Below are 24,647 nucleotides of genomic sequence, written 5' to 3'. Positions count from 1 at the left end.
AGCCTGTTTTCAGTGTGGTGTAAGCGCTGAGCTTGTTAATGTGCAGGTATTGTTTCAGTTGCTTCTGGTCAGCCTTTTTGTGTGGAGCTTCACAACAGGGATTTCTCAGGCCACTTGACCTCTGCACTTGTATTCCACTCATCCTGTTGAGTCAGCCTTATTAAGAGGACAAAGTTCAATTTCTTCCAGTTTTTGGAGGAAAAAAACAAAGATGTTTTCTGCTTTTCGTAACTATAATCCAAAAGCAGTAAGCTTGAAGAGCAGATCTATTTATTTAATTGTTTGTATATTGACAGTTTTATAGGAGCAGCAGCAGGTGAGAAAATGCACTTGATCTGGACAGTTATTGAGCCCAGCAAACAAACCTCTTTGTTATTGAGGAGCTATTTATTTATTAATTTTTTAAAAAGCTTTTTTATGGTTAAAGACCATAGATACGGCTCTTTATGATGAGATGCTTTCAGAGCTGGTCTGAATCAGAGGTGCTTTTCCTCCCATAAAAAGCTTTATCCTCCTTTGAGGCAACAAACTGCTTATAAAGTCATCCTGCACAGTAAAAACCAGTAATGGAAAGGGATTTAAATTTTGTCATTCAAATTCTGTGTTGCTGATTTGGACTTTCTGGTTCCCAGCTTTGTGTATGGTGGCTCTGACTGATCATCTCTCTATACTGGTGTAGCTGGTGTCTTTGGTACAGGGTCATTTTGGCATGACCCCAACAGCTAGTTGGGTGGCATGGATGCAGACATTGAAATACATGCAATTCTCAGAAACGACATGTTTTAATCCTGCTTTAAGCTACTTTTGAATGCTGGAGCCTTCATCTGTATGTGAGGGGCTCTGAGTGTAGTGGTCCTCATGAGTTAGATGATGCCTGCCTGCAGCAGGCTGCCCAAGACTATCAGAAGGTAGTCTGCCCTGTATCACCGTGTCTTCTTTTCTGCCTGGAAGCTGCTTCTTCACAAAATAATAGGAGTTTGGCTGTTTGTTCAGGACTTTCTGGGATCTAGGAGCTCAGTTAAAGTTACTGTTACAGGTCTGGAATCGCTTCCAGGTTTTTAGAAGTCCTGGTGAAATGGCCGCAGTGCATGGACATACTGGATACATGCTGGTGTTACATTGCTGTAACATGCAGGATAGCCATGCAGGATCTCCCTGTCAGAACCCTGAATTAGAATGAAAACCCTTCTGCTTTTGAAGGAAAGGATTGAACATTGCAGATTTTAACTTTCTTTTGTTTTTCTTTTTGCTGTTCTGTTTGTTACTGGCTGACCAGTAGCTGCTCCTCTTTATATTGGAAAAAGTTCAGTGAGTGCAGGGCAAGACAGCATTTTACACTGATCCAGAAAGAGTTTATCCCAAGCTCTTCTACTGCAGGGCATTTGCCTACAAGCAACCTCTTCTGCCATGGCCAGGAGACTGTAAATTTTAATATAGGCCCTTCCTCTATCCTTGTAAACTTCTCCCTGGATGTACTGGGATGTTTTAGCAACCTACCCTGTTTCATTAGTAACGCGGGTGAAGCTGTGTGGTGTGGTATTTGTTTTAGGCCTTCAGATAGTATGATGATCTTGCAAGGTGAGTGTGTAGAGAAACTCTGTAAAAGATGATGTGCAATAGTTTTCAAATCTGTAGCATCTTGTGAACATACATTTTGTCTCATAAAAAGGTGCTGTAACAGTAACCCGGGAGAATTATAAGAATCTGTAAACCAAACAGGATTTACTCAAGATCTGTTTAATCAAAACAGCACGTAAAACTTCCTGATCCTCATTGTCATTTCCCCTGCATCTCCCCTCCCTTATCCCTCCTCTGTGACAGGTAGAGGTTGGTCTAACTTGGACTGGGAGCTGTTCTGGTAAGACCATTTGACAGCTCCTTCAGTCTCCTGGAAAATGATTCTCTATGAAAAAGCAAGCATGAGGTTAATTGAGCAAGAGCGCATAACTTCATGGTAGCTGAAGGCCTGTGCCATGGTGTCCCAAATGTCTAAATTACCTGAGGCTATAGTGTATCCATTTAATAAATTATTAAACCCATTCAAACCTCAGCTTTCTCCCACATCAGGTCTAATACTGCAGTGTTGCTGTAAATGCAGTTTCCAGGAGCTGAACACAGAAGATGAAGATGAGGAGAGGGGTGTGCTGAAATGCAGTTTGGTTACTACTTACAAAGGAGTTAGCCCCAGTCTTGCCTTCCATCTGAGGTATTAATAGTGGGCTTACGGGAATGCTGGGTAGGGAAGCAATTTCAAGAGACCTTGTGTCATTCCTGCAATGTCCTGACATTGTGAATGGTGACTTAAGTAATGCTGAGGAAAGTAAACGAAATTGCTTCAGGAAGAGCTTTTATGTTCAAAAGTAAGTCTCCTGCGTGCTCTTCAAAAGTGGAACAAATACCTTTACATACTTAAGTGTGATCAATTTATCTCTTTGCCACTGAATTTTTTGTCAACACAGAGGTCAGATAGCTTTGGAGAATACGTGTGTGTGTGCTTATTTACGCACACACATATGTATATGAAACTTAGTGAGGTATTATTGCATGAAGCCTTTTTGTCAATTGGAGTGGTTGCTAAGCTCTGATTACTTGTCTTCTCCACTGTGGAAAGGTTTAGTCAAAATGAAAATGCATGAGGGGCTTTTGAAAGTGGTAGTTTGTCACTGTTGCGCTGATCATGGACTAGAGGGAAAATATATTTTCACAGTCAGCACACTGTTTAAAATCAGCAGTATCTCTTTCTAGGAAGGTCCTTTCATGCTCAGTCTGTGGTTTCCTGAGCGCAGTTGAGTCTGATGGCTCCCTGCTGCCCACAGTGGGGATAGGGGTGCAGGTTACCCCACTGCCCTTGCTGGGAGCCAGCCTAGGTACTTCCTCCCTGCAATTCATTGCACTGAAGACCAACTGAAACCTTCTTAGTCTCTTTATCGCTGGCTTAGTTTCCTGTCACATTAGTGAGTTGAATCAGCTCCTGGGGAAGGCAGGTCTGATGAGCATCAAAATAGGCATAAGGTAGCTGGTAAGTGTCGGTGGGAAGAAGAGAGGTGGAGGGAATGAGACACCCTGGTTTTGGCTGTGGCGAGATGTGGGGTGATTCATCCTGTCTCGTAAACCTGCAGAGTTTGCTTTCAGTGGTTTTTCATTCCTCTGCCTGTAGAATTAGGTCTGTCACACCTGCCGCCCCATGAGTCTATCCCCATGGTCCCATTGGAAAGCACATCACCCCATGTACGTGAAGCACCAAGCTGTGCCCCAGATGCCAGGCACAGCATTTGTCACCCACAAGCCACTGTCTGGGGGCCTGCTTGCACCCCGGCTGGGGCTTCCCAGCAAGCTTCAAATACCATCCATGCACTAAGTCACAGTGCCCTGCTGCTGCCTTGCCTTGGGGCTTCACCCCAGTGCATGGCCAAAGTGTTGCACTTGTCTACCCATGCCTTTCCCTGGTCTAAGGCCTCCCATCTCCTGGGCACGAAGTAGTGTTGCAGAGTGAGTTTCATTTACTCTATTAGCTGTCAGCTGATTTTTCACCTTGGAGGCAGGTCTAGTCCCATAGACTGAGGTTTTGAATCTCAAGTGCAAATTGAGAGTAGATATGGAGGAGGGAGATCGTAATTGTAGCAACAAAACCTGAATTCCCTGATTTTTCACTAATAAAATTGCTTGTAGAACATCCCTTAAGAGGCTTTCTTATGTTTGACTGGGGGGTTTTGCATGCTTTTGAATACATTGAGCCAACTCGTTGCTGGTTGCTGACTTTAGGAATATCCATGGTCTTGCTGAACTACATGAGCCATCATGCCCACAGTCAGCCAGTGCTGACTGCACTCAGGTGGCTTAAGTTACCTTGATAACCTAAAGGCACTTAGTATTTCTGCTTTACTGATGCTTTTGTTTTAAACAGAAAAGGCAGCTGCAAGGTTTGGTAGGCCTTTCTTTTTTATTGTTGCAGTTATTTGCCTGTCTGGAGAGTTAAAGCCATTTTGTAGCTGAGCTTGTCACACAGCAGGGAATTGAATATTTGGTAATCAGTATTTTAAACAATGTTTTAAAGATCCTAGCATGTGGATTTTAGAAAACTCTCTTTGGTCTTGTTCTACAAGATGTCACTTGACACTGTTTATAAAACATAGGCAGATGCCTGTGGATCTTTATTAACATGTAAGTTTGTTCTTTGGCTTAAGATAATCAGATCTATGTGGGATTTATAGATTAATGTGTATCTTTTCTGAGGAGCTTAAAAACTAACGTGATAAAGGGTTTTTTTCTTATCTTTAAACAAAAATGGGAGAAACATTTTGAGGAATAACTGGTATGTATGGAAATAGTGAAGACAAATGCTTCTTAAAGCCTAAATTAGGTCACTGCTTACTGTTGCTACTTACTGATGGCTCTTCTGATTGACTTCTGTTCCTACTGACTCAGAAGCATGGGGTGGTTTTGTCTTCTGCAACAATATCCAGGTGTGTAGTTAACCCTTTTGAATTCTGAAGGACCATGCGCCTTGTCCAGCAGACTTTTAAACTGAATTTGGCATAAGGAAGGTATGGTTACACATACCACAGACCATGTATGAGCAGCTGAGCCATCTGTGACCTGTGGACCACAGTTGAGGACCACTATTCTGTTAAGTTTATAGCCCTTGTTGGAGGTTGAGCTGTGGTTTGAACTATCTCCAGCACCAGCCTGGTTCAGCCAACTTGCCTGAGGTACCTTGATGAACTTGGAAAAACATTTGCCAGCATTTAGTTTTATGGCTTTCAGATAGGGGAGTGTTGATGCTGTTCCCCTCTTCAAGGGGATGCTGTCCTTGAGTTCAGGATAGAGCAAGGACTTCATAAGCATTCCTCAGTGCTGGGGCCAACCTTGTTGTGCCTCCTCTCCTTTATGTAGAGTCTTAAACAGTCTTGGGTACAGGGTCCTTTCTTGCTAAAAACAAACCAGATAATAAAATTAGAAGGCCTGAAGAGAGAACCTGTAGCAGGGCATACTCCAGAACTGATTTCCTTGCTGATCCTGCAACAGAGGCTGAGCAGAGTTAGTTAACTGAGTGGGGGATGGGGAAGAGTATAGCAGTTATTGCCTTTTTTCTCCCCTTTTTTTATGTAACATTTTTACACCTTTTCAAGACAAGACTGAAACTTTAAGTGTTTTGAAGAGGAAAGATTTGTTTTGCTTAAGCATTTGACACGGGTCAGTTTTCAAGGTTTGTGCAGTGAGACGTTTAGTGAACTCATCCTTAAAAGGGTCAGTTACAGGAATTCAGCCTTCAGTTGAACTTGTAATCTTGTTATTTTTAATTAGGAAAGGGCTGGTACTCTTTCAGTTATGGAGCCATCTTCCCCCAAGCCTGTTTCCTTCCCTTTGGCTTTTGCTGCTTCTGAGGCCTGCTGCTTTGATGGGACCAAGGCACGCAGTTGCCAACTGCCACAGCTGGAAGCCTGAGTAACAGAGCAACATTTTTCCCTTTTATGAAGGGGCCTGTCCACTGCTGAGCATTTCCAACCCTTTTGCAGCTGAGGAGGTGGGAAAGGCAGCCCCAGCACGTCCCGGTCTGGCTGGCAGCATGTGCATAATGCGTTTCAGAGCTGCCGCTCTTGTTCCGACTCTGTGGCCAGCGGCGTGTTTATCAGATCTTCTCCACATTCAGCACTGAGCAGATGTTCCCTTTTTTAGTATAAAGTGATGTTCCTGACGTGCTAGCTGGGATTAGGGAGGGGAAGACTTATAAAGCTTCATGCTGGAGTGAAGCACCTATATGTCAGCATAGAAGGGCTTCTGACAGGCAAAACCAAAAGGTAGCAGCGGGAATGAAACCCCAAACCAAAAAGCCTTTTTCATCTCCTTTTCACTGAATGCCTGGTGTTGCAAGCAGGGTCCATCTGCTCCAGTACTGGCCAAGGATTAGAGGCAGTGAGTGCTAGCCTGTTGTTCAGATGGGTTAGACATGAATGGGAAGTCTCCCATGTGTCCCTGGGGGAGGTGGCAAAGTCAAAGCAGAAGAAGATTGCATGCAAGTTGCCATTGAGCTGAAAGCTGTACCCTCTGGTCCTCCACATCTCACTCAGCAGAAAGCTATCTTTGAAAGGAAATCAGCTCTCTCTGTCCAGATGTGCATGCATCAATATGCATCAGTGTGCAGAATGCATTATTTCCTCTATGAAGACCAAAAAATTACCTGCCAATAAGCCAAATGACAGATAAAAAAGCAAGATATTTCATTGAAAGAAGAGTCCTTTGTGTGTATGTAGGTGCAGTGAATGACAAGTGCTAGTGAAGCCGAGTGACTGCGTGTAGGAACTGTTTAATGGAATAATAAGAATTCAGTAGAAAAGAAAACAAATTACAGAGAAGTTTGAGAGTTGTGGAAAGGAGTGAATAGAGAAAAAAAAGGCACAGAGAGAGCCCCTGTAAATTCAGTGTGTCTTTGTCTGAAGGAAAGGAAGCAGTTTGGGCCCAAATAAAAGAAATTAAATAAAAAGGAAAACTTTAGCTATGATTTTATTTTGGAGTTTGGATGACCTATCAAAAATGATGCTGATGTTCTGAATTAAAGGAAAATATGTTAATGGTTTGTAGAAGTCTGTAATGCTGTAATGGTTTAGAAATGTTTATTGAGTGTCTAATAGTTCCAGTAACAACAATTATAAAATCCTGGAAATTGGAAGAGTAGCTATCAACTCTGTGGTTGGCTTGCACACTGAATCAGTTAACATGAGGCACCTTTAACCTCTCCTGATTATGGTGCTCTTATTAGCCATCAGGTAAGACTTGGGCTATAAACTCTTCTCACTGCATGGTAGTGCCCCTGGGACAACCAGTACACCACCATGTATTTTGGGCAAAACGATGGCTGTGTACATAGCTCCAAATGGAAGTCAGTGGGGATCAAGCATAAGCAAAATCCTCTTAAACCAAAAATCCTGCCCCCAATCGAGCGAATATGTTGTATAATCTTACTATTACTGTGTATTTTGGTACCTTTATCTGTACCCATTGATGGTGCCTCAGATGGGATACTGACACTTCCTCTGCTGGTTTGAAAATCATTAGAATTCCTACCAGCACCTTCCAGAGTACCCATGAGTATACAAAGAACTGAAGCAGGCATTTGCAATTTAAATAGGTAACACTTTGCTGAGAGGCTCAGAAGACTTGTTTTCTTAGATAAGCATAGACTGCTGAGGTCTGATCTATGTTTACATGTGTTTTTGTGCATGCTTTTTGATGATGCATGAATTCCTGTGTGGCTGATCATGAGGGTAAGTATGGTTCTTTCTCTTTGCCTCTTGAAACTGATTTTATGGAGTCTGGCATTTCCTCTCTGTCATCTTCGATTTACTCATTATGGTAACAGCAGTAGTGTGGGTAAGATGGTTTGAGGAGTTTCAATTTATTAAAAATACAATGGTTTTGAAACCCGTTTTAGTTATTTTTGTTCTAAGCAGGCATTTCATTTTCATCGTCTTCCCCCCCTCCCACCTTTTGGCCCCAATACAGAGCTCTCATGTAAACCAAGCAGAATGCTTCCTGTCGTTGTCTGATAAAAAGTGCACTTCCATTCATTGTTTTCATGCAACTTCCTATCCTTTCTACGGTAAAGAGGGATAAATCTGAGAGAATTTGTGGGCTATCTCTGGGGAAAAGAGACTTTCACAACAAGAAGTTTGACTACTGTTTGGAATAATGAACAAGGAATGTTAGAAATAGTTTGTGTTTGTTCATTTCTTCCTCTTTGTACAATCATGGTGCTGAAGACAACTTGATCCATTAACAGTGGTGAAAACTGAATGCCTCATTTGGTCCTTCCATTAAGGCTGTTAAGGCACAATGATTTACTTGTATTTTAGGTAGTGCTGGTTATCTGAAATCTCTCTCTTTTATAATCTTGGTCAGAATTTGTGATGGAAGGCAGGCATCTCTGAAATACAGCCATGTCTGGAGTGGGGAAAGCCCTCAGTCTGAGTAATGTTAGCCACTGCTGAAAAAGGATAGGAGCTCCATGGACCTGAGACTTGTACAAGAGCATGACCTACACTTGAATTTTAGACCAATTGCTGAAAACTTGGCTCTTCCTACTACTTGAGGATACCAATGGGAAAAACTCAGCAACCCTTTCTGAAACATTATAGTGGACTACTTTGTTTTCAGTTCTTGGGCATGGAAAACAGAGGTGGTGCTTTCTGGGTTTATTTAAATGAAGGTCAACACATTGATGCTGTTCTGTTTGTACAGTTTAAAAAGATGCTTTTATGTTAGTGGTGTGTTTTTTCAAATACTCGCTTGGGAGAAGGGATGGAAAGAGAGAGAGAACATGTATGAACGTATTTGGATGTTTAGGCATGGAAAAATACTAGAGAGGAGTTCCCATAAGCAGTGTTTTGCTGCAGACCTCAAGAGAAGGTGGAGATGTGATGGTACTTCTGGTCAAAAGAGGTTACATGAAATGTGTAACCTCTGGTACAGTACATCTGCTTTGAAAGACTTCTTTGTTTTCCAGGTACAGATGTTTGTTTTCTGAGATTATGCTTCATGCATAACAGTATCTTAAAGTTGTGCTCAGCAGATGTTAAACCAAACAGGTTTTTAACTCGTTCCCTTTTCTGTTTAATTAGTTTGAGGTGTATAAACAAGACAGCTGGAGTTCCTTTTGTTAAGCAAGACACTGACTGACTGACATTGCCTAGCTTTGCCGTGTTCACTCAGGCTTTGAAATGAGTTTTGCTGTATAATGAATTAATTGGACTTTGTCATTTACCTTTTTTCATGAAGTGGGTAGCTTAGGTGTAATCCATCATTTCTAAATAGCAGTACATTGCTACAGAAGCTGAGTTCTGTTTGATGGTTAACTTTTCCAATTGAACTTGCATCAATTTTATGTGCTTGTAAGGACAAAACATCAGTAGAAGCTTATTTTGAAGAAAGTGAAAGAAAACATTTCTGCTTTTGAGATGTAACTTGTTTGTTTTGTGTTTTCTTTTTTCCTGCATGGAAAAAAATGTGAGATCTGTGCAGGCACCACTTGAAGTTAGATCATCTCTGCTAAACAGATGAGATAAACCTCATGTTTTTACCAGTGGTCAGGAGCAGTGGGAATGGATATTTTGCAACACATTCTCCAGAGAGGCCTGAAGGATTATTTTGCTTAGGAGGAGAAACCAGCATCAGGAGGTTGTACCAAACATAACAGTAACCCAGAAAAGGTATGGGCCATGTCATCTCTGGGTCCTAATGATTCCCAGTGGGCAGGCAGAAGATGCTAGGTAGATTTTACTGTGCATCACAGAAACATCTAGAAAGACTGCAGAAAATAGGGCCTCAACATACATTGCAGATTAAATATAACCTAATATATTGAACCATGTGATTAGTTTGGCCCCTACGTGGAATAAACCTGGGCAGGGTTGATGATAGTGGAGTTGGAATTAATTGGGGGTTGATAGTTGGGGAGTGGGAGCACACAGAGCAAGAGTCTGACTGAAGCATTAACCATATAAACCAGTGTAAGGTGAAGTATGTAGGTTAATGCATAGTTCCAGATGATAATTGGTTTGGGTATTTTTTCCCTTGGAGAGAGGGAAGGAGCAGGGATAGTGTCAGGAAGGGGAGTTGCTGAAGATTAGTGGGCTTCCAGCACTGGAATGGGGAAGCTCTGCTGTGTTTTTGCATAAGCACATGTTTTTAGTTAGTACAGCTCATATGTTTTAACTCCTTCTACAACCAAATCTTGCCATCTGTATTGAGTATTTCTTGATGATATAGTGGGTTTTTCTCCTCAGTTCAAGTTTTATAGCTCATTTTGAATGTGGAGGCTGAGATTTGGGGTGTTTTGATTGGTTTGGTTTTTAAAATAGCCAGAATTAGTCCATGTCCATGAATCTTTTCCCCTGTAACTTTAAACCTGTTCCCCTCACTCCTGTGGTAATTCAGTCAAAACTAGTTGCACCATGAAAAATACTCGTTTATTGCTGAGAAGACTGTGCTAGATACGGTGGTAAAAGAACTCCCTGAAAATTCAGGATATGAAGGGAACCTTACCCAGCCCCGTGTACAACAGCTCTGCTGTGTTTGTTGTTTCAATCCTTTTTTTTTCATGTATCCCCACTTAATTTTCAGTGCATATTGTGTTCTCATGCATGTTTTTGTTCCTCCTGTCAATTTCTGCCGAAGTCCTAAAATGCATTCAAGGGCTTTCATGAACATTTACTCCATTTCAGTCCTGCTTTGGCCACAGTTCACAAGGGCTCTGCTGTTCCTTCTGCTAGAGTAGAATCTACTCTAAGTTCATTGATACCAGCCAGTGGTTAAGATGCAGTGATTGAACAAACTCTCATCGGTTACTCAACAAACATGAAAAATGTGAGCTTTAAGTTTTAAAATACTTTTCCTAGGAAATTCCTAGTTTATATAAATAGCCTTATTGAAGGGAGATACCTGCTGCATTTCAACACAGTGCGTCGTTGCATGAGGAGAGGCTTAGAAGACCTAATATGTAGGTCTTCTACATGTCAGTAGATAGAATATTTAGATAGATATATTGCTTAAAATAAGTACATAAGTGTTGGGACACACTGTGAAAAGGCAAATGTTGTTGGGTTTTTTTTCTGTTATTGGGTAAACATGTAGAAAGGACAGAGAGGAGAGAATATCTGAATTAGAATGGGATTTATTTAATACTGTAAGCTTATTTTATCTTGTTCCCCAGCCCTCTAAAGTATCAAAGCTTTTATTGTAATATTGAGCATATGCTAGGGTTTTTTAAAATGAAGAGTAAATAACTAACTAAAACACCCACCCCACACTATATTTCTTAAGTACTAAAGTATGCAGGAATTGCCTTTTTTCTTTTTGTCAGAACATATCTACAATCTTTTAGTCCCACCCTTTTCTGACTATGTACTGAGGTAGAAAAGTGATACTAAAACACCCCAAATTTTGTTTGGCACTGAATTTCTTCCTTCTCCTTACCAAAATGATGGCAGATTAGCAGCAGTATCATTTTGTTACATGTGTTGTGTTCCTTCATAGCTGAGACTGCTGCCATGAGCTGTATAGAACAAGAAAACCATAACGTTCTCCTCCCCTCCCCAGCCAAACAGTCTGGAAGACACAAAAATCAGCAGTAGATACAAATACAAAATGCTTTGGACAGTAATATTCTTCTTTAGTCTTCCTACTGGCCACTGTGAAGGGTCTATGTACAAATCTTCCTTTCAGTATCTTGCTTCTCTGCCCTGCATCTTAGGGTGGTCACACTTACTCAGAGAGGAAAATAGCGTAGTCCGGGAAGAATTTTGGGCAGTCCAGCTCCTTCTTGTTAGTGATCATGGTGGAAATGCTTCTCCTTTTCCATGAGGAGAAACACTGCACTTTCCTCTATGCCACTGCCTCTCATCACAAAGCAGCTATGGTATTTCCTACCATCTCATCTTGTCTTTTCCCTTTCTCAGGACTTCAGGCTGCTTGCCAGAAGTGACTGATCCTGAGCACTCAAGTGCTCACTTAAGAGTGCGAAGCTGTTTTTTCATGGTCATCTGCAGTAAAAGCTGCTCTTTGTATTGGTAGTAGAGGTTGTCCATTATCCTCTACACCATTCGAATGAGCAGGCACTTGGCTTTCCAGGTGATGTTCTGTGAAGAGGTGTGCAGGAAGGAGTTTAGTACTTGTTGTTACAGAGCTACCCAGACTAAATAAGTAGTAATGACTGATGTTTTCTCTTTAAGTGACAGGCATCACTCCTCTCTGTGGATTCTATGTTGCTTCAATCTTTGAGAACAACTATTTGGTATAAATGCTTCCCTCAGTGAGAAATCTTTTATGAGAGGAAGGTTGTGTAGGTGGTAACTACTCCACATGGAACAGTGGCCCTTTGCACATGCACTTGTATCTTTAGAAATGAGTGGTGAAGGTTATAGAAGTTATTACTAAGTCTGCTCAAGTGCTCTGCAGTGAATCTTAAGCTTTTCAGTTCAAGAGAAAATGGCTTCCCCTCCTCTTGTTTTTTACACAACCCTATTATCGTTCAGAAGTAGGGTAAAGGATCCTGTCTCTTTTCTTCCTCCTTGTTCCAGTTATCATTGTCACTAGCTGATGTAAAAAATGCCCTTAAATTAACCTTCTTTGAAAGAAATTTGTGAAAGTCTGTCATTCGGGCATGCTGAAATTTCTGCTTGGACAGTCAGCCTCCTCCAAGATGTGCTTTTCAGCAGACAAAGTGATGAATTTTAGCAGGATCTGCAGTCATTTATATTACTTTGTACCTGACAGCACAGAGATCCCTGGTGTTCCTCAAGTCTGGATTTTGAACTTTTTGTCTTCATGTATAATGACTAGACTTGAGTCATTCCTTCATTCAAAAATCAATTAGAATAGGTCCGTCCTTCTCCTAAGGAGTGTTATATCCCACTGGTGTGGCTTGTATCCTCTGGCATGGCATATGGGAACCACTCTAGAGTGCCATGTGGCCCCCAGCAGAGATTGACACAATTTGCAGGAGCTGGTCGTGCTTTTCAGCTGACAGCAGTGTAGAAATCTCCATGGAAATACAACAGAATGTATATTAGCCTTTACAATTTGAATAAAATCCATCACAGTTATGAGCTGATCTTGGGTTGTTGTATTATCCCCTTTAGTGTCTTACTCACATTACTGCTACTTTCTTCCAGCAGAACACATGTTACTCATTAGCAGCATGGATGATATGGGAAACAAGAATGTTGAAATTGTATTGAATATGTTCCAGATGTTAGTATCAAACAAGGTTGGATCTGCACTAAGATTGCCTTTAAAAGACTCTAATTAATTGGAAATGGAAAATAATTCAATACTAAATGATTCTCTAGAATTCTAAATTTGCTAAACACTTGCCATCATAAACCCCATATGTAATAAGAGGTTCTTACAAAACTGCCTAACCTGCTTTCCATCTTAAAAAGGCTTTGCAGGCATTAAGCAACTAAAGTTTGATTGTGGGAAGAGCCAGGATTTGCTAACAAGGTTAACTAGATACATGCTCCAAAGTTAAACAAAAGCCCAGTGGTGGCTGTGTGCGCGCATTTGTGTTCTTACAGAGAAGACACCAAAGGCTTGTAGCAGCACAAGGGTGTATAAACTGAAAGCTACTTTTGACTCTTTAAGTGCCAGTTTGATGGGGGTGAGATGCTGGCGAATATCTGCACGTGTCTGGAGGTGATGAGGCAATCTTGGTGTGTTCACTGGATGAACTGGCCCTTCAGCAGTGACGATAGCGAATTTTGGCAGGATGTTGCTGTTGCTGATTCAGGAACGGGGTGTGGGGCTGGAGCAGGAAGCTGTCAGAGCCCAATCCTGGTGTTTGTGCAGAGCAGAGCAGCACAATAGTAAAATCCAGGCAGGATGAGACTGAGGTTTCACATTGGCTCTCAAATAGAAGCAGGCAGCACAGAAGTGATAAACAGTCAGATTTGTAGTGTCATAAAAAGGGGTTGCTGTTCGGTTGGGGTTTTTTCAGTGTGGCAAATACGCATTTTTAGGATTTAAACTACCTTGGAGAAGTAACTAGCTTCCCAGTGGTGGCAGGAGGTGTCTGTGAGAGGGAGCCAAGAGCCAGAGCAGCTAACTTGAGAAGATGAGAGCTCTTGCTGCTCCCACTAGAGTGACACTGCTTACAGTGGCACCTGGGACTGGGACAGATCTGCAAGTGCAGTAGGAAGTGCTGGAAATAAAATTACTTAATGTTTAGTGAATAGCTTGGGCAGCACTGTAAGAATAGGCTAAAATCCAACATAAATGGAGAGAAGGTGGCTTGTGCCATGCACAGGCTGACAACCATCAGTGGACTTTGTGAGCTAGGAAGAAGTTTAACTTTCACTTGGCACTACCTCCGGGTGTGCAAGTGTACTCTGGGCATGGCACTACACCCCACGTAGTGGTTGGGCAAATATACATATTTCAGCACATTTAGGAGAAATAATGTCCATGAGAGTCTTGAGTTTCCAGGAAGGGTATTATGGGCCTAGGACATAGCTACACAAAGTACCTATGTGAAACTCAGCAAAAATGCCTCATCTGGAATAGCCCCTCTGTTATTTACCCCACCATCATTCCTTGTGTGTAGGCAGCCTTACAGCATATGCAGTCAGAATGCAGTGGAACCAGCCTCCAGTAGGTACTCTGATCTTCTGTTCAGATTTCGAGGGTTGTGTCTTGCTTACTCAGAGGCTGGTCTGAAAACAACACTACCAAATGCAGGAACTCGGCAAAAACGTTGGCTTCTTATATGGAGCAGCTTGGAGCAGCTCTGTGCCACGTTCCTTCAAAACAGAGCTGACAGAAGCGGCATGCCAGCGGGGTGATGGGGTTTCTGCAGGAGATCTGGCCCACCTCCAGCCGGGATGAAGCACAGGCAAAGCGGGTCTGCCTTGCTCTGCTCTCTGCTGTGCAGATAAGCTCAGCTGCGCATGGTTATCCAGGATGTGAACTTCTGCTCCCTCCGGGAGTATTTCAGTCTTGCATGTCAAGCAGAACAGAGGGCCTTGAAAGAAGGGCTTGCTTGATGCACGCTCGAGGTACTGGTGAGGGAAGCAATTACAGCCTGAATGTACCAGTCACTGTTGTCTTCATGTGGATGAGCGCTTGTAGGAATTGAGGGAAAAATCCAGATGTCTTCTCTTCTAATATGGCACATTTCTACAGGATAAAGATCAGATGAAAGCTGGAGGGGAGGATTGGTAGATGCACTTATATCTTTACTTGTATCTTCCATGTACTGCATGGAAATAGGTGTTCACAAGGGAATCCCTCTGCTGAGAGGGAGTTACTAGCTCTTTCTCCTGAACCTTTCCTAAGTTGTTCTTCTCAACAACTCCATTTCTGTTGAGTTCTGAGTCTTGCACCTTGTTCTTCATATGTGCATTATGATAGAAGCAGCTTAACAAATGTCAACTCCATTCTGGTCTGCGAGAAAGAATTCATGGAACAAGCTCTCCTTGGCGCTCAGTTTATTCCACAGCCCAAGAAATGCTTGTGGAATTCAGAAATGCTTTTTGTGCAGCTCGTATAACCTGGTCTGCTGCAGGACTTGCACACCAGTGGCTGGGCTAATTGATGAGTAGGTTCTCTGATCTGCACTGGTACATGAGGAAAACGAGGTCTCTCTGCTGGTTTTGTTACTTTTACAAATTCTAAATATTTCTTCAACCATCAGAAAGGGCAACTTTTTCATAGTTTGTGTTTTTAGTGATTTGATTTTGTTTTGGTTTTGAACTGAGGATCATTGCTTGGACTGGTCACACTTTGTATACGCATTCTTAAAAAGGAATTAAACCCAAATGAACCTCAAATCCTCCAAGCTGGTGGTCATTGCTACTACCAGGCTCCTCCTATAGAGAGTAGAAAGTTTGTTGATCCTGTTTCTCAAGCACAGGCATGTGTAATTTATGCCTCGAGCATTGCCTTATAACAAATATTCCTGTTCTGGGGGAGCTGGTGGGATACGTACTATGCACTGGTGGGTTTCAGGAATGGCCCCTTTGGCAGGACAAGGCACGCATGGCCCAAGGCACTGCGGAAATCTCCCTGTGCTCAGGGGCTTTGCTTTTTCCAGATGAAGTCTGGTTTACGATGGACCCTGCCTTCTAAACAGCCAGCTGCTAGCTGTGTCGTGAGGGGGAGCTGCCTTTGTAACCAGTGCTAATATAATTAAACTTATGTGTGCACATAAGTCGAATGACCTCTGGGGCTACCACAGCTGAATGTAGACTTCCCCAAAGCAGACGGAGCTCTGCCATTTGATCAGCTGAGGGTTTGCTTTAATTTTGAACTGTTTTTGAAGGAAGCATTTTACTTCTATTGCAGATGCACACTATCCAAGGGGGGGGGGGAAGTCATGCTTCTAGCTCATATTTCTCTTTTATGCCTTGCAACCTCTGAACTGACTGGTTGATGTGAGTCTCTTTCTTATCTGAGTGATTTTGGTGCAAATCAGGGGTTAAGTCAATTGCGTTCCCCTGTGACCTTCTGGATCAAAAACATACAGTATCTGTTACTGTCAGGGGTGGGTTTGAGTCCTTTTGGAAAAGCAGGTCTGCTTTTCATAAATATTTGTCTTGCTTTAGTTTCCTGAGATATAGTTTAAATGTAAACTGCTCCCTGTGTTTCAGCTTTTGTGCTATCTTGCTGTATCACATCACGCTGTCTCACGTACTATATAAAAGTATGGCACTACATCATGCTGTGGTGATTATTTGAAAGGGCGTACACTCTGTTTTGGACTAGATATCTGTTATCAGTGTAGATAATTGCTGTCAGACACAAAATAGACTCAGTAAACAAACATTTCATTTTATCATGTGACAGATGCCTGCTGTTTTGTACAATCTATTTGAACGATGTTCACTATAAATCAGCACTGCTTCAAAAGCAACAAATCCAACTCACCCAAATCCTTCCTGATGTAATTACCTGTGTACTAGAGATTAACTTTTCATTGTTATATATACACGATTGCATTTTTCAGTGCTTGGAGATAGCAGTGTTTGACATAAACAGATAATTCACATCTAAGATGAACCAATTCTTCCTACCACTATCACTGCTTTGGAGGTTTTTTCCTTTGTTTTTTGGTGTTTTTTCCCTCTTTTATCCTTGGTTTCCTCCCTGGTAAAGACAAGACTACCTCCAATTTGGAATTCATACTTAAAATTTAGACTTTCTAAGAGAAATGAACCAATGAGTTAGTGTATTCAGTGAAAATAAATGTCTTCATTTTGTGGATAATGAACACGAAGCCTCTGCTTGTGTTCCCATGGGCTTTATGACCAAAAGGATGATGATTATTTGACAGCTGTAATCTGTGTATTTCTCTTCTCTCCAAATGATGTGCCTCTGTGTCCTCCTCTGCAGGTCCTGTGCCTAGGAACGAATGTGTCTTGTCGCCTGTTAACAATTCACACCCAGTCCATGCCTTGTTGGAGAGTTTCACAGTGTTGTCTGGCTGTGCAAGCCGAGGCACTACAGCCCTGCCACAAGAGGTGCACGTCCTCAATCTCAGAAATCCTGAGGAGGGGCTTGGCCATCATGAAAGAGAGGTAAAGGGGAAATCGCTTTTTGTCCTGCTCCCTGGCTACAAGTGTGTCTGCAAATTGGACTGTTCTACATTAATTTGCTGAATAAAGTTATTTCTGAATTGTGACCACGAAGAAGCATAATGTGGATACTTTCCACCTATGCTCTGTGCGTCATGAGTAAACCACTTCCACACCCAGCCACCCTCTCCATCACCTTTCACAACCACGAAGTATACTTTAAAAAGGTGGCAGGGTGGGCAAAGGAAATTAGAAACAGATTCAGATCTCCAAGAGGCCTTTGCAGAATTGACTGTTTTCAAAGGCAGATCGTTCACCTAAATGTGTTGTAAATTAACATGAATACCTTTGGATCCCTGCCAAGACCACTATAAACAAATATTTAAGTTCAGATTCTTTTGTCTCTGTAATACATCCTTAATGTTTCACTGTGGGGGGACTGCCATACACAAAGCAAGTGTTGCTGACTATGGAAGTACTTAAGTGCAGTCCAAGTACTTACTTACTTCACTCAGAGGGACTGGCAAGAACTTCAGCTGCTCTGAAAGCAACAGCACAAGGAGGAAATTTTTGATGTTAAAAGTTGTGCAGTACTGTTGTTTACTCTCAAAACATATCAAAACAGAGTGCCGAAAAGAAAACACTTCATGGCATGACAGCTGAGCTGCTCAGCTCATGTTCTTGCAGTATCACACACACAAATCCTAAATACTGTGTCCTGTGAGAGCAATGTGCATGTACACAGTTAGAAGAATTTGTAATGAGAGAACAAAGATGATGATCTAGCAGGCAGAAGCTTAGAAAAAGAGGGTCTGTTATCTGTACTGAAAGAACTTTAAAGTGGAGTCTTTTATATAAAGTGATTTAAATAAAGGCAGATACTCTTGGACATAATCAAAGTCTTTCCACTGGCTTCAATAGCAGCTTTGTTGGGTTTGTGGTGTGTTCAGCTGAATGAACATCCATGAAACTTCAGCTGTTGTGTTCACTTTCAGTATATACATTGTCTGAAATGTCTGGTGTATGATGAAAAAGTTGTTTACTGTTTTTTCAGTAGGCATCTCTTGGGCTGCCCTTAATCAGAAATGTCAGGTCTCTTTCAGTTCAACTGTCACTAAATGAACAGAAAAATACTTTGGTTTTTTTGTGGGACTCGGAATGAGGAACAGAGATTTTTATATTGTTTTGTTTTGGAGGTTTTTTGGTTTGTTTTTAAAAGCCTTTCTTAGTTTGCCAGGCACTGAATTACCAGTGTGATGAGCACACTGTGAAATGCCTGAAAGAAGCATAGGTACAATCAGTTCTTTGGGCATGAAAGCCAAAGCTTTATGTGATTCTGCTATGTATTTGTTAGTGCCTCTTTCATCACTCGGGGACCTTTAAATCCATTGGCAAATCATAGACAATTTAATATAATGGGTGGTAGATCTCCTAAGGTAATCACAAATTTTGTTGAAAACAGGCAGAAGAGTGCCCTCGCTGTGAGGACATGGGATAGTGGGAACTTGTAACTTCTTAGTTACTAAAGGGTGCCCAGGGATGGGATGGGATGGAGCAGGCTACAGCTGGAGCTAGTGCCTCCCAAGAGACCAGGATGAATCAGCTCAAAGCACCCATTTGCATAACCCCGACTTTCCCTCTGGTCTGTTGCTGTTGGCACTGCTTGTGTAACTGTGCACGCACAGTGTGAGCAAGTCACACGTGCACAAGGCTGCAGGCTGTGCCACTGCTGTCTAATCCTTGACAGAAAGACACAAGATTTAAATATTTGGCTTGCAATAAAAATAGTTGCTGTCTAGCAGAAAGAGGCTGCTTGTGCCTCCTCTAATGTGCTTATGGTAGGAAAGCAGCTTGCCCCAAGCTGTCCTCTCCATGTGCTTCTGTGGTATACCAAAGTGTGGGGCACAGAATATGTTTAAGGATTTGTAGCCCTTGAGCTCCTTCCCTCATCTTCCACCCAGTTTCCAGTCAGAGCCCTTCCTTGGAGATGGCTGCTCTAAAGATGCACAGAAAGCTGGAGCAAGGCTTGCTGGCAACAGTGTTGAGCAAAAGAGCATAAACAACTTGGAAAGATCGGATTTTACTTACAGGATCAGATCCGGGAAACAAAGTAGAGCAAATGTTATCTTTTCCATTCTTGTAAAAGCCAGCTCCAAGTGGCCTTTTGTCTTAAAGTAGAACGTACCCATCACCTCAGTTACATTAGCTTGATTTACCAGCTGAGGTATTTCCTGTTGCCTGCAAATGCTGATAGCAAAGGTAGAGATCTGTGCATTGTCCAGTATTTCCAGTGTACTCCAGAATAAACCCAGTATTTTTGTTTGGCAGTACGTTAGTTAGATTTAGCAACTTCAAAAGCGTGCTTAAAATAAATCATGCACTGGTTCAGAGATTGATTGAAGTTCTGATAATATGGAATGCAAGGTCTGAGAATCTTTAAGTGAAGGTTTGCTCTGGGGGAGGAGGTCAGCTTTTGTTTTGTTTTTAACCTGCCCTGTGCTAGATGCTGCTAAATTACACATTCCTTACTTGCTGTGAGGAGTGTAAACTTCCCCTAGCAAATTCCTTGGAGAGCTCATGCATTAAACATACTCGTGCAGTTATCCTGGTTCTCATAAGTACATGTATGCATTAATTTAACTCACTTTGACACTTGTGTAGAATATACAGACAACTAATGTTAGCAAATCTAAATACAGCAGGGGTGCCTGATGCAGGGGGGAAGGCATGGCAGGGGCATGTGTTCCTCCTGTGACACATGCAGGGTTTCTGTGAAGATTGGTCAAGTTTGGGTGCTTTTTCTTCCCTATAAATGTAAATAAATAAAGGTGAGCTGGGAATTTATGGGGTTATGAATTCTGAACAAACTTTGCAAAACTAAATCAGTACTTTATCGCTTTCATGTTAAGGCTGAAATCTGAGGTCCTATCATGAAATGCTGTGATCATATCTGTGATCTTCAAGGGATTTGTATTTCACTTCATTAATCCCTGTTGGGGTAATGCCTCGTTTGCAAAGACTGTGAAGGCGCTTTCTTCGAGTAAGAACCCCCAAAGTTGCAATCTTTTTCAAGTATTTCTTAAAAATATCTTTTATCACAATTCATATTGACCATGCTTTATCATAGGAAATAGAATACGGGTGCATGTAATAACCACGAGTGTTTATGTTGAACTTGGCATGAAGAACGCAAGTCTTTTCTGTTTGTTTTATTTGATCAAGTATTCCTGGGGAAGTGAGAGCAATGTGTGCATTTCTGTGCTGTGATCTGGGTCTCAGCTGAAAGCCAGCAACTACTGAACTGTTACCCAAAGCTGAAGAGAAAGTTACTGTATCTTCACTGTTTCCATTTCTGGTTTTAGAACGGAGGTAGTTGCTTTCTCATGGAGCTGCTTGTTCTGTTATTAGAAAGAGTTGTTGGTTGTGGAGGCACTTGGAAACTGGAGATTTGCACCAGAAAAAATGCATCTAAAAAGCATAAAACTTACTTGAAGATGAAAGTAACTCCTTAGTTATCAAGTCCTAAGTTAATGGAGGATTCTTTTCTTTTACCTGTCAGTTGGATTTCCCTGAGCTGCTTCAGGCATGCAGCCACAATTGAAATAGCTGAAGGGGGGAGCAGGGGCATATAAAATTAATCTCATGTGAGTACTTAGGATTGAATACATATGAATACATGGAGTCAGAGTTCCTGGCAGTGGATTCACTATTGTTTTCATTGACATCCTCATCCTCCATAGCATTTATGCCTGATACAGATGTTTAACACGTGTTACATGAAATGAAGGCAGGAAAATCAAGGACTCCTCTTTATTTTTATAAATTTGAGTAATGCCACTGAGGCTGCAGTAATCTGACAGATTGTCCCCATGGTTTCATCACTGTTACTTTGCAACAGTGTCATCATAAAAAATATTTTCCTTTGAGAGCAAACCTGATATTAAAATGCCTGTTAGTTCCTGTGGAGCTGGCTAATGATAATATCCAGGTTCCTGAGCCGACCCACTTCAAAGTCATAAAATGATGGGCAAATTTATGTAAGTCGTATGTTTAAGTACGTTTTGAATAGATCCTCTTAGTTGTGAAAACGTGACAGGAAAAGACTCTGAAACAGTCACCTGATAATGTATTTCTACATCCTGGCTTTTGCAATGCATCCTGAACTCGACGTAATTCTTTTGTGTCACAGCAGTTTTGTATTTGAGGACTGTGAAGATCTGGACAAAGGTGGGTGATGAAAACCTGGTTCATTTTGCCTATATTTCCACATATTTATTGTAGTTCCCAGCGTGTTCATTGTAACTGTTCTCAGGAATTTAACACAATAGCTTTACCCAAGGCTATGTCAGGGAAAAATGTTTTGTTTCATGCTCAGGCATCCAGAGAGCTGGGGACAGCCTTGAGATTCAGCTGTGATAAAGGGGCTGCTTTCTGAGTGTGGTTTAAACATGCTGACCTGCTGCACCAGGGCCATGGTCAGGGGGCCCTGGAGGCCGTGTGCCATCAGTAGGCAGGAAGGGGTCCAAGGTTTGTTATTTGACAGCTGGAGTTAGTGAGGGGTTTGTTACCTAGTCATTTGTTTGATTCCATTTTGTTTATTTCTTCCTCTAAGAGTGCATTTGTTAAAGCAAGTTTCCATTTAGCATCCATCAATGTCTGTTAGGCTGTTTCCTGAGAGTTTAGGATCTCACACAGTAAAAATAAGGTCAGCTTCTTTCTCTACTGTGGCTTTTCAGTGCTGAGCTCTTCATGTTAGCTTGACCAGCTGCTCTAAAGCTGACAGGACAGGCTGGTTTGATTTGTATTTTTGAAGCACCCTGCAGCTTTGGCTTAATAATTCAAATTAAACTAATTGGATCATTGTCCTGTGCAGTTCTAAACTCTTAGTAAAATAAGAGGCTCAAGAACAAAGAGTTTGTTACTCTGTGAGATTAAACCTTTGAGTAAGACCACAGATTTCACTAGCATTAATATTGGACATGGAGCTGTTGGAGCAAGTCCAGAGGAGGGCCACGAGGATGATAGGAGGACTGGAGCACCTCCCGTATGAAGACAGGCTGAGAAAGTTGGGGCTGTTCAGCCTGGAGAAGAGAAGCTGCGTGGAGACCTCAGAGCAGCTTCCAGTGTCTGAAGGGGTCCTACAAGGATGCTGGGGAGGGACTCTTCATTAGGGACTCTAGAGGTAGGACAAGGGGTAATGGGTTTAAACTTAAACAGGGGAACTTTAGGTTAGATAGAAGGAAGAAGTTCTTCACAGTGAGGGTGGTGAGGCACTGGAATAGGTTGCCCAAGGAAGTTGTGAATTCTCCAACCCTGGAGGAGTTCAAGGCCAGGCTGGACAGAGCCTTGGGCGACAGTTTAGTGTGTGGTGTCCCTGCTCATGGCAGGGGGGTTGGAACTAGATGATCTTAAGGTCCTTTCCAACCCTAACTATTCTATGATTCTATGATTTGTGCACTGCCAGATCACTTGGCTGCGCAAATGTGATGTTTCTGGTGAGCTGACCAGAACATATGGTGCAGAATTAAGCTGGGAAGGAAAGGACATGTTGCTTGGTTTGCAAGGCTGCATTGCATGTGCCCTTTGCTCATTTACTGTGGTGTAGTGGGAAGCCTATGCTGCTGCACGTGGGTATGTTTGGTACTTCTGGTAGGCCAAAATGCCTTTGTTTTGAAGAAAAACAGTTGCTGCTTTAGAATAAGCTTTCAAAGATAAAACAAAGCACCATGCCTGTGCCTCTGCCAAGGTACAGACTGGATCTGAATTGCATGGGAATATTACTGTTCTTGCCTCTCAGCTTTCTGACCACCCTTGCTTGACAGCAGTGATGGGTATGTAGCTATGGCAGCAGACATACAAGTGGCAATGCAACTATATGCAGGGGTTTTGAACCAGGTGACCGTGTTCCTGCCCAGTCTGTCTGGGTGTGAAGGGAGAGGAGATGGAAGTAGTCTTTCCTAGTCTTTCTGTGGATCGGGAAGTCTGAGGTGAGACTTCTGATGAGAGGATCAGTAACTTGGTGACAAATGATTTTGTTCCAAATGTGAGAAGGTAAACCCTGAAAAGAAAACTACAGTGTGGGAGAGGTTTGATGGAAGTCTAGGCTGATGTCAGCCAGCTTCATGGGTCAACCAGAAAGAGAGTGTCTTTCAGGAAAGATGGTCTTTGTCACTTGGAGTCTGACACCTAAGTCACGTAGCCAGCCAGTTCCATACTGGGAGTTAACAGACTCCAGAGTAGTTTGGGAAGCAACTTTTGCCATTTGGGAAGTTCTTAAGCTGTGCTTCCTGTGCCCAACTTTGCAGTTTTGCTGTGGCACGTACACTATGCTTCGCTCATACTGGCTTCCCCAGCTGTCAGGGTTGCAGTGGGGCTGTAGATCTTTCCTGGTCCTACTTTACCAAGAGTAGTACTGCATGTTTTTGTAGGCCACTGTGGACACTTTTAAGATACCATCTCTGGGTCTGGGTGGGTGCATGATATTCGAGTTTTCGAAAACACTTGGCTGGCTTCAACCTCATATATGCATGCCAGCTCTCCTTTTATGTTGAGCCCATCAAGATCAACTTGATCAGTTTCACCCTGTACCTGCTTGTTTCTTGGTGATCTGTGGCTCACAAAATCGTGCAGAAGCATTCTTATCAGTCCAACTAGGACCTGCACAGTGGCAGTGGAAAATTAGTTTGGCTGCCTGCAAACCTCGGTGTCAAGCTTGAAGTTGACTGCTGCTTTTTATCACCATCTTCTTTCATGGTGCTTTGCAAGAGTGAGGGAAGGGACCTACATCAGCAGACTGTGAATGGGAATGCCCAGCTAAACTACTACTTCCACCAGTGCTCCATGGCAGTGAGGTCTCAGAGTCAAGTTGAGACGTACTCCAGGAACACCCTGTATTTGTTGCTTGGAAAGCAGTAGTCCCTCATCATATGCATCTCTTGATCCTGAGTATTTTCCAAAGCTTGCCCACAGCCTGTGGTAGCTCTGCTGGCTCACCAGGGTGGTTTCACAGGCTGCTCTTACTGCCTTTCCCCACAGCCTTGCTCAGGAACCCTTTAGAGGCTGCCCGAGTGCTGGTCTGAATCAGAAGTGAAGCACATGATAGGCTTTAAAACTGTAAACGATACTGGTGGCATGCTCCACAGAGATGGTAATCATTCAGTGTCTTTCTCAGATGATGCCATGTTTACTGAAAGCTGCAGCTCCTGTTCAGCTAATACACTAAATGGCACTGATGTATTAATTGTCTCAACCGAGGGACACTGAATTGCCATGTCTTTAAAAAAACAGAAACCAACAGCCACCCAGCCTCCATTTGTTAAAGAGCCCTCACAACCCTCTTCCTCCTCTTCATTAGCACTTTGAAGCATCTGTGCTTGCATAAAATCCAGCCTTTTATTAATGTCTTTTTCATCTTGTTTGCTCCAGACTGCAGTGTTTGTGGGTTGTTTTTAGCCAGCTCAGGATTTGCTGGTCATTGGGATTTGGCAATCTTTTCAAGTTCTGCCCACCAGAACTGCCAGAGGAAGTCATGTGTCGGCCAGAGGAGTCTGTTTGTGCAGAGCCTGCTCTCCTGCAGGAGTGTGG

At 42.4% G+C, this 24,647-nt stretch overlaps 1 protein-coding gene across 1 annotated transcript in view; it reads left to right on the top strand.

Moving 5' to 3' along the window:
• Positions 1–24,647, top strand: part of TGFBR3 (transforming growth factor, beta receptor III) — a 102,258-nt gene that overhangs the window by 17,450 nt on the left and 60,161 nt on the right. The window contains exon 2 of the mRNA XM_010015045.1: positions 16,882–17,066. Coding sequence (XP_010013347.1) covers positions 16,882–17,066 — 185 coding nt within the window. The remainder of the gene's footprint in view (positions 1–16,881; positions 17,067–24,647) is intronic.

This window comes from Nestor notabilis, unplaced genomic scaffold, assembly GCF_000696875.1.
Source record: "Nestor notabilis isolate BGI_N333 unplaced genomic scaffold, ASM69687v1 scaffold215, whole genome shotgun sequence".
Classification (NCBI taxonomy): domain Eukaryota; kingdom Metazoa; phylum Chordata; class Aves; order Psittaciformes; family Psittacidae; genus Nestor; species Nestor notabilis.
Note: the sequence above shows the minus strand (reverse complement) of the source record. Positions and strands in the feature narration are given on the sequence as shown.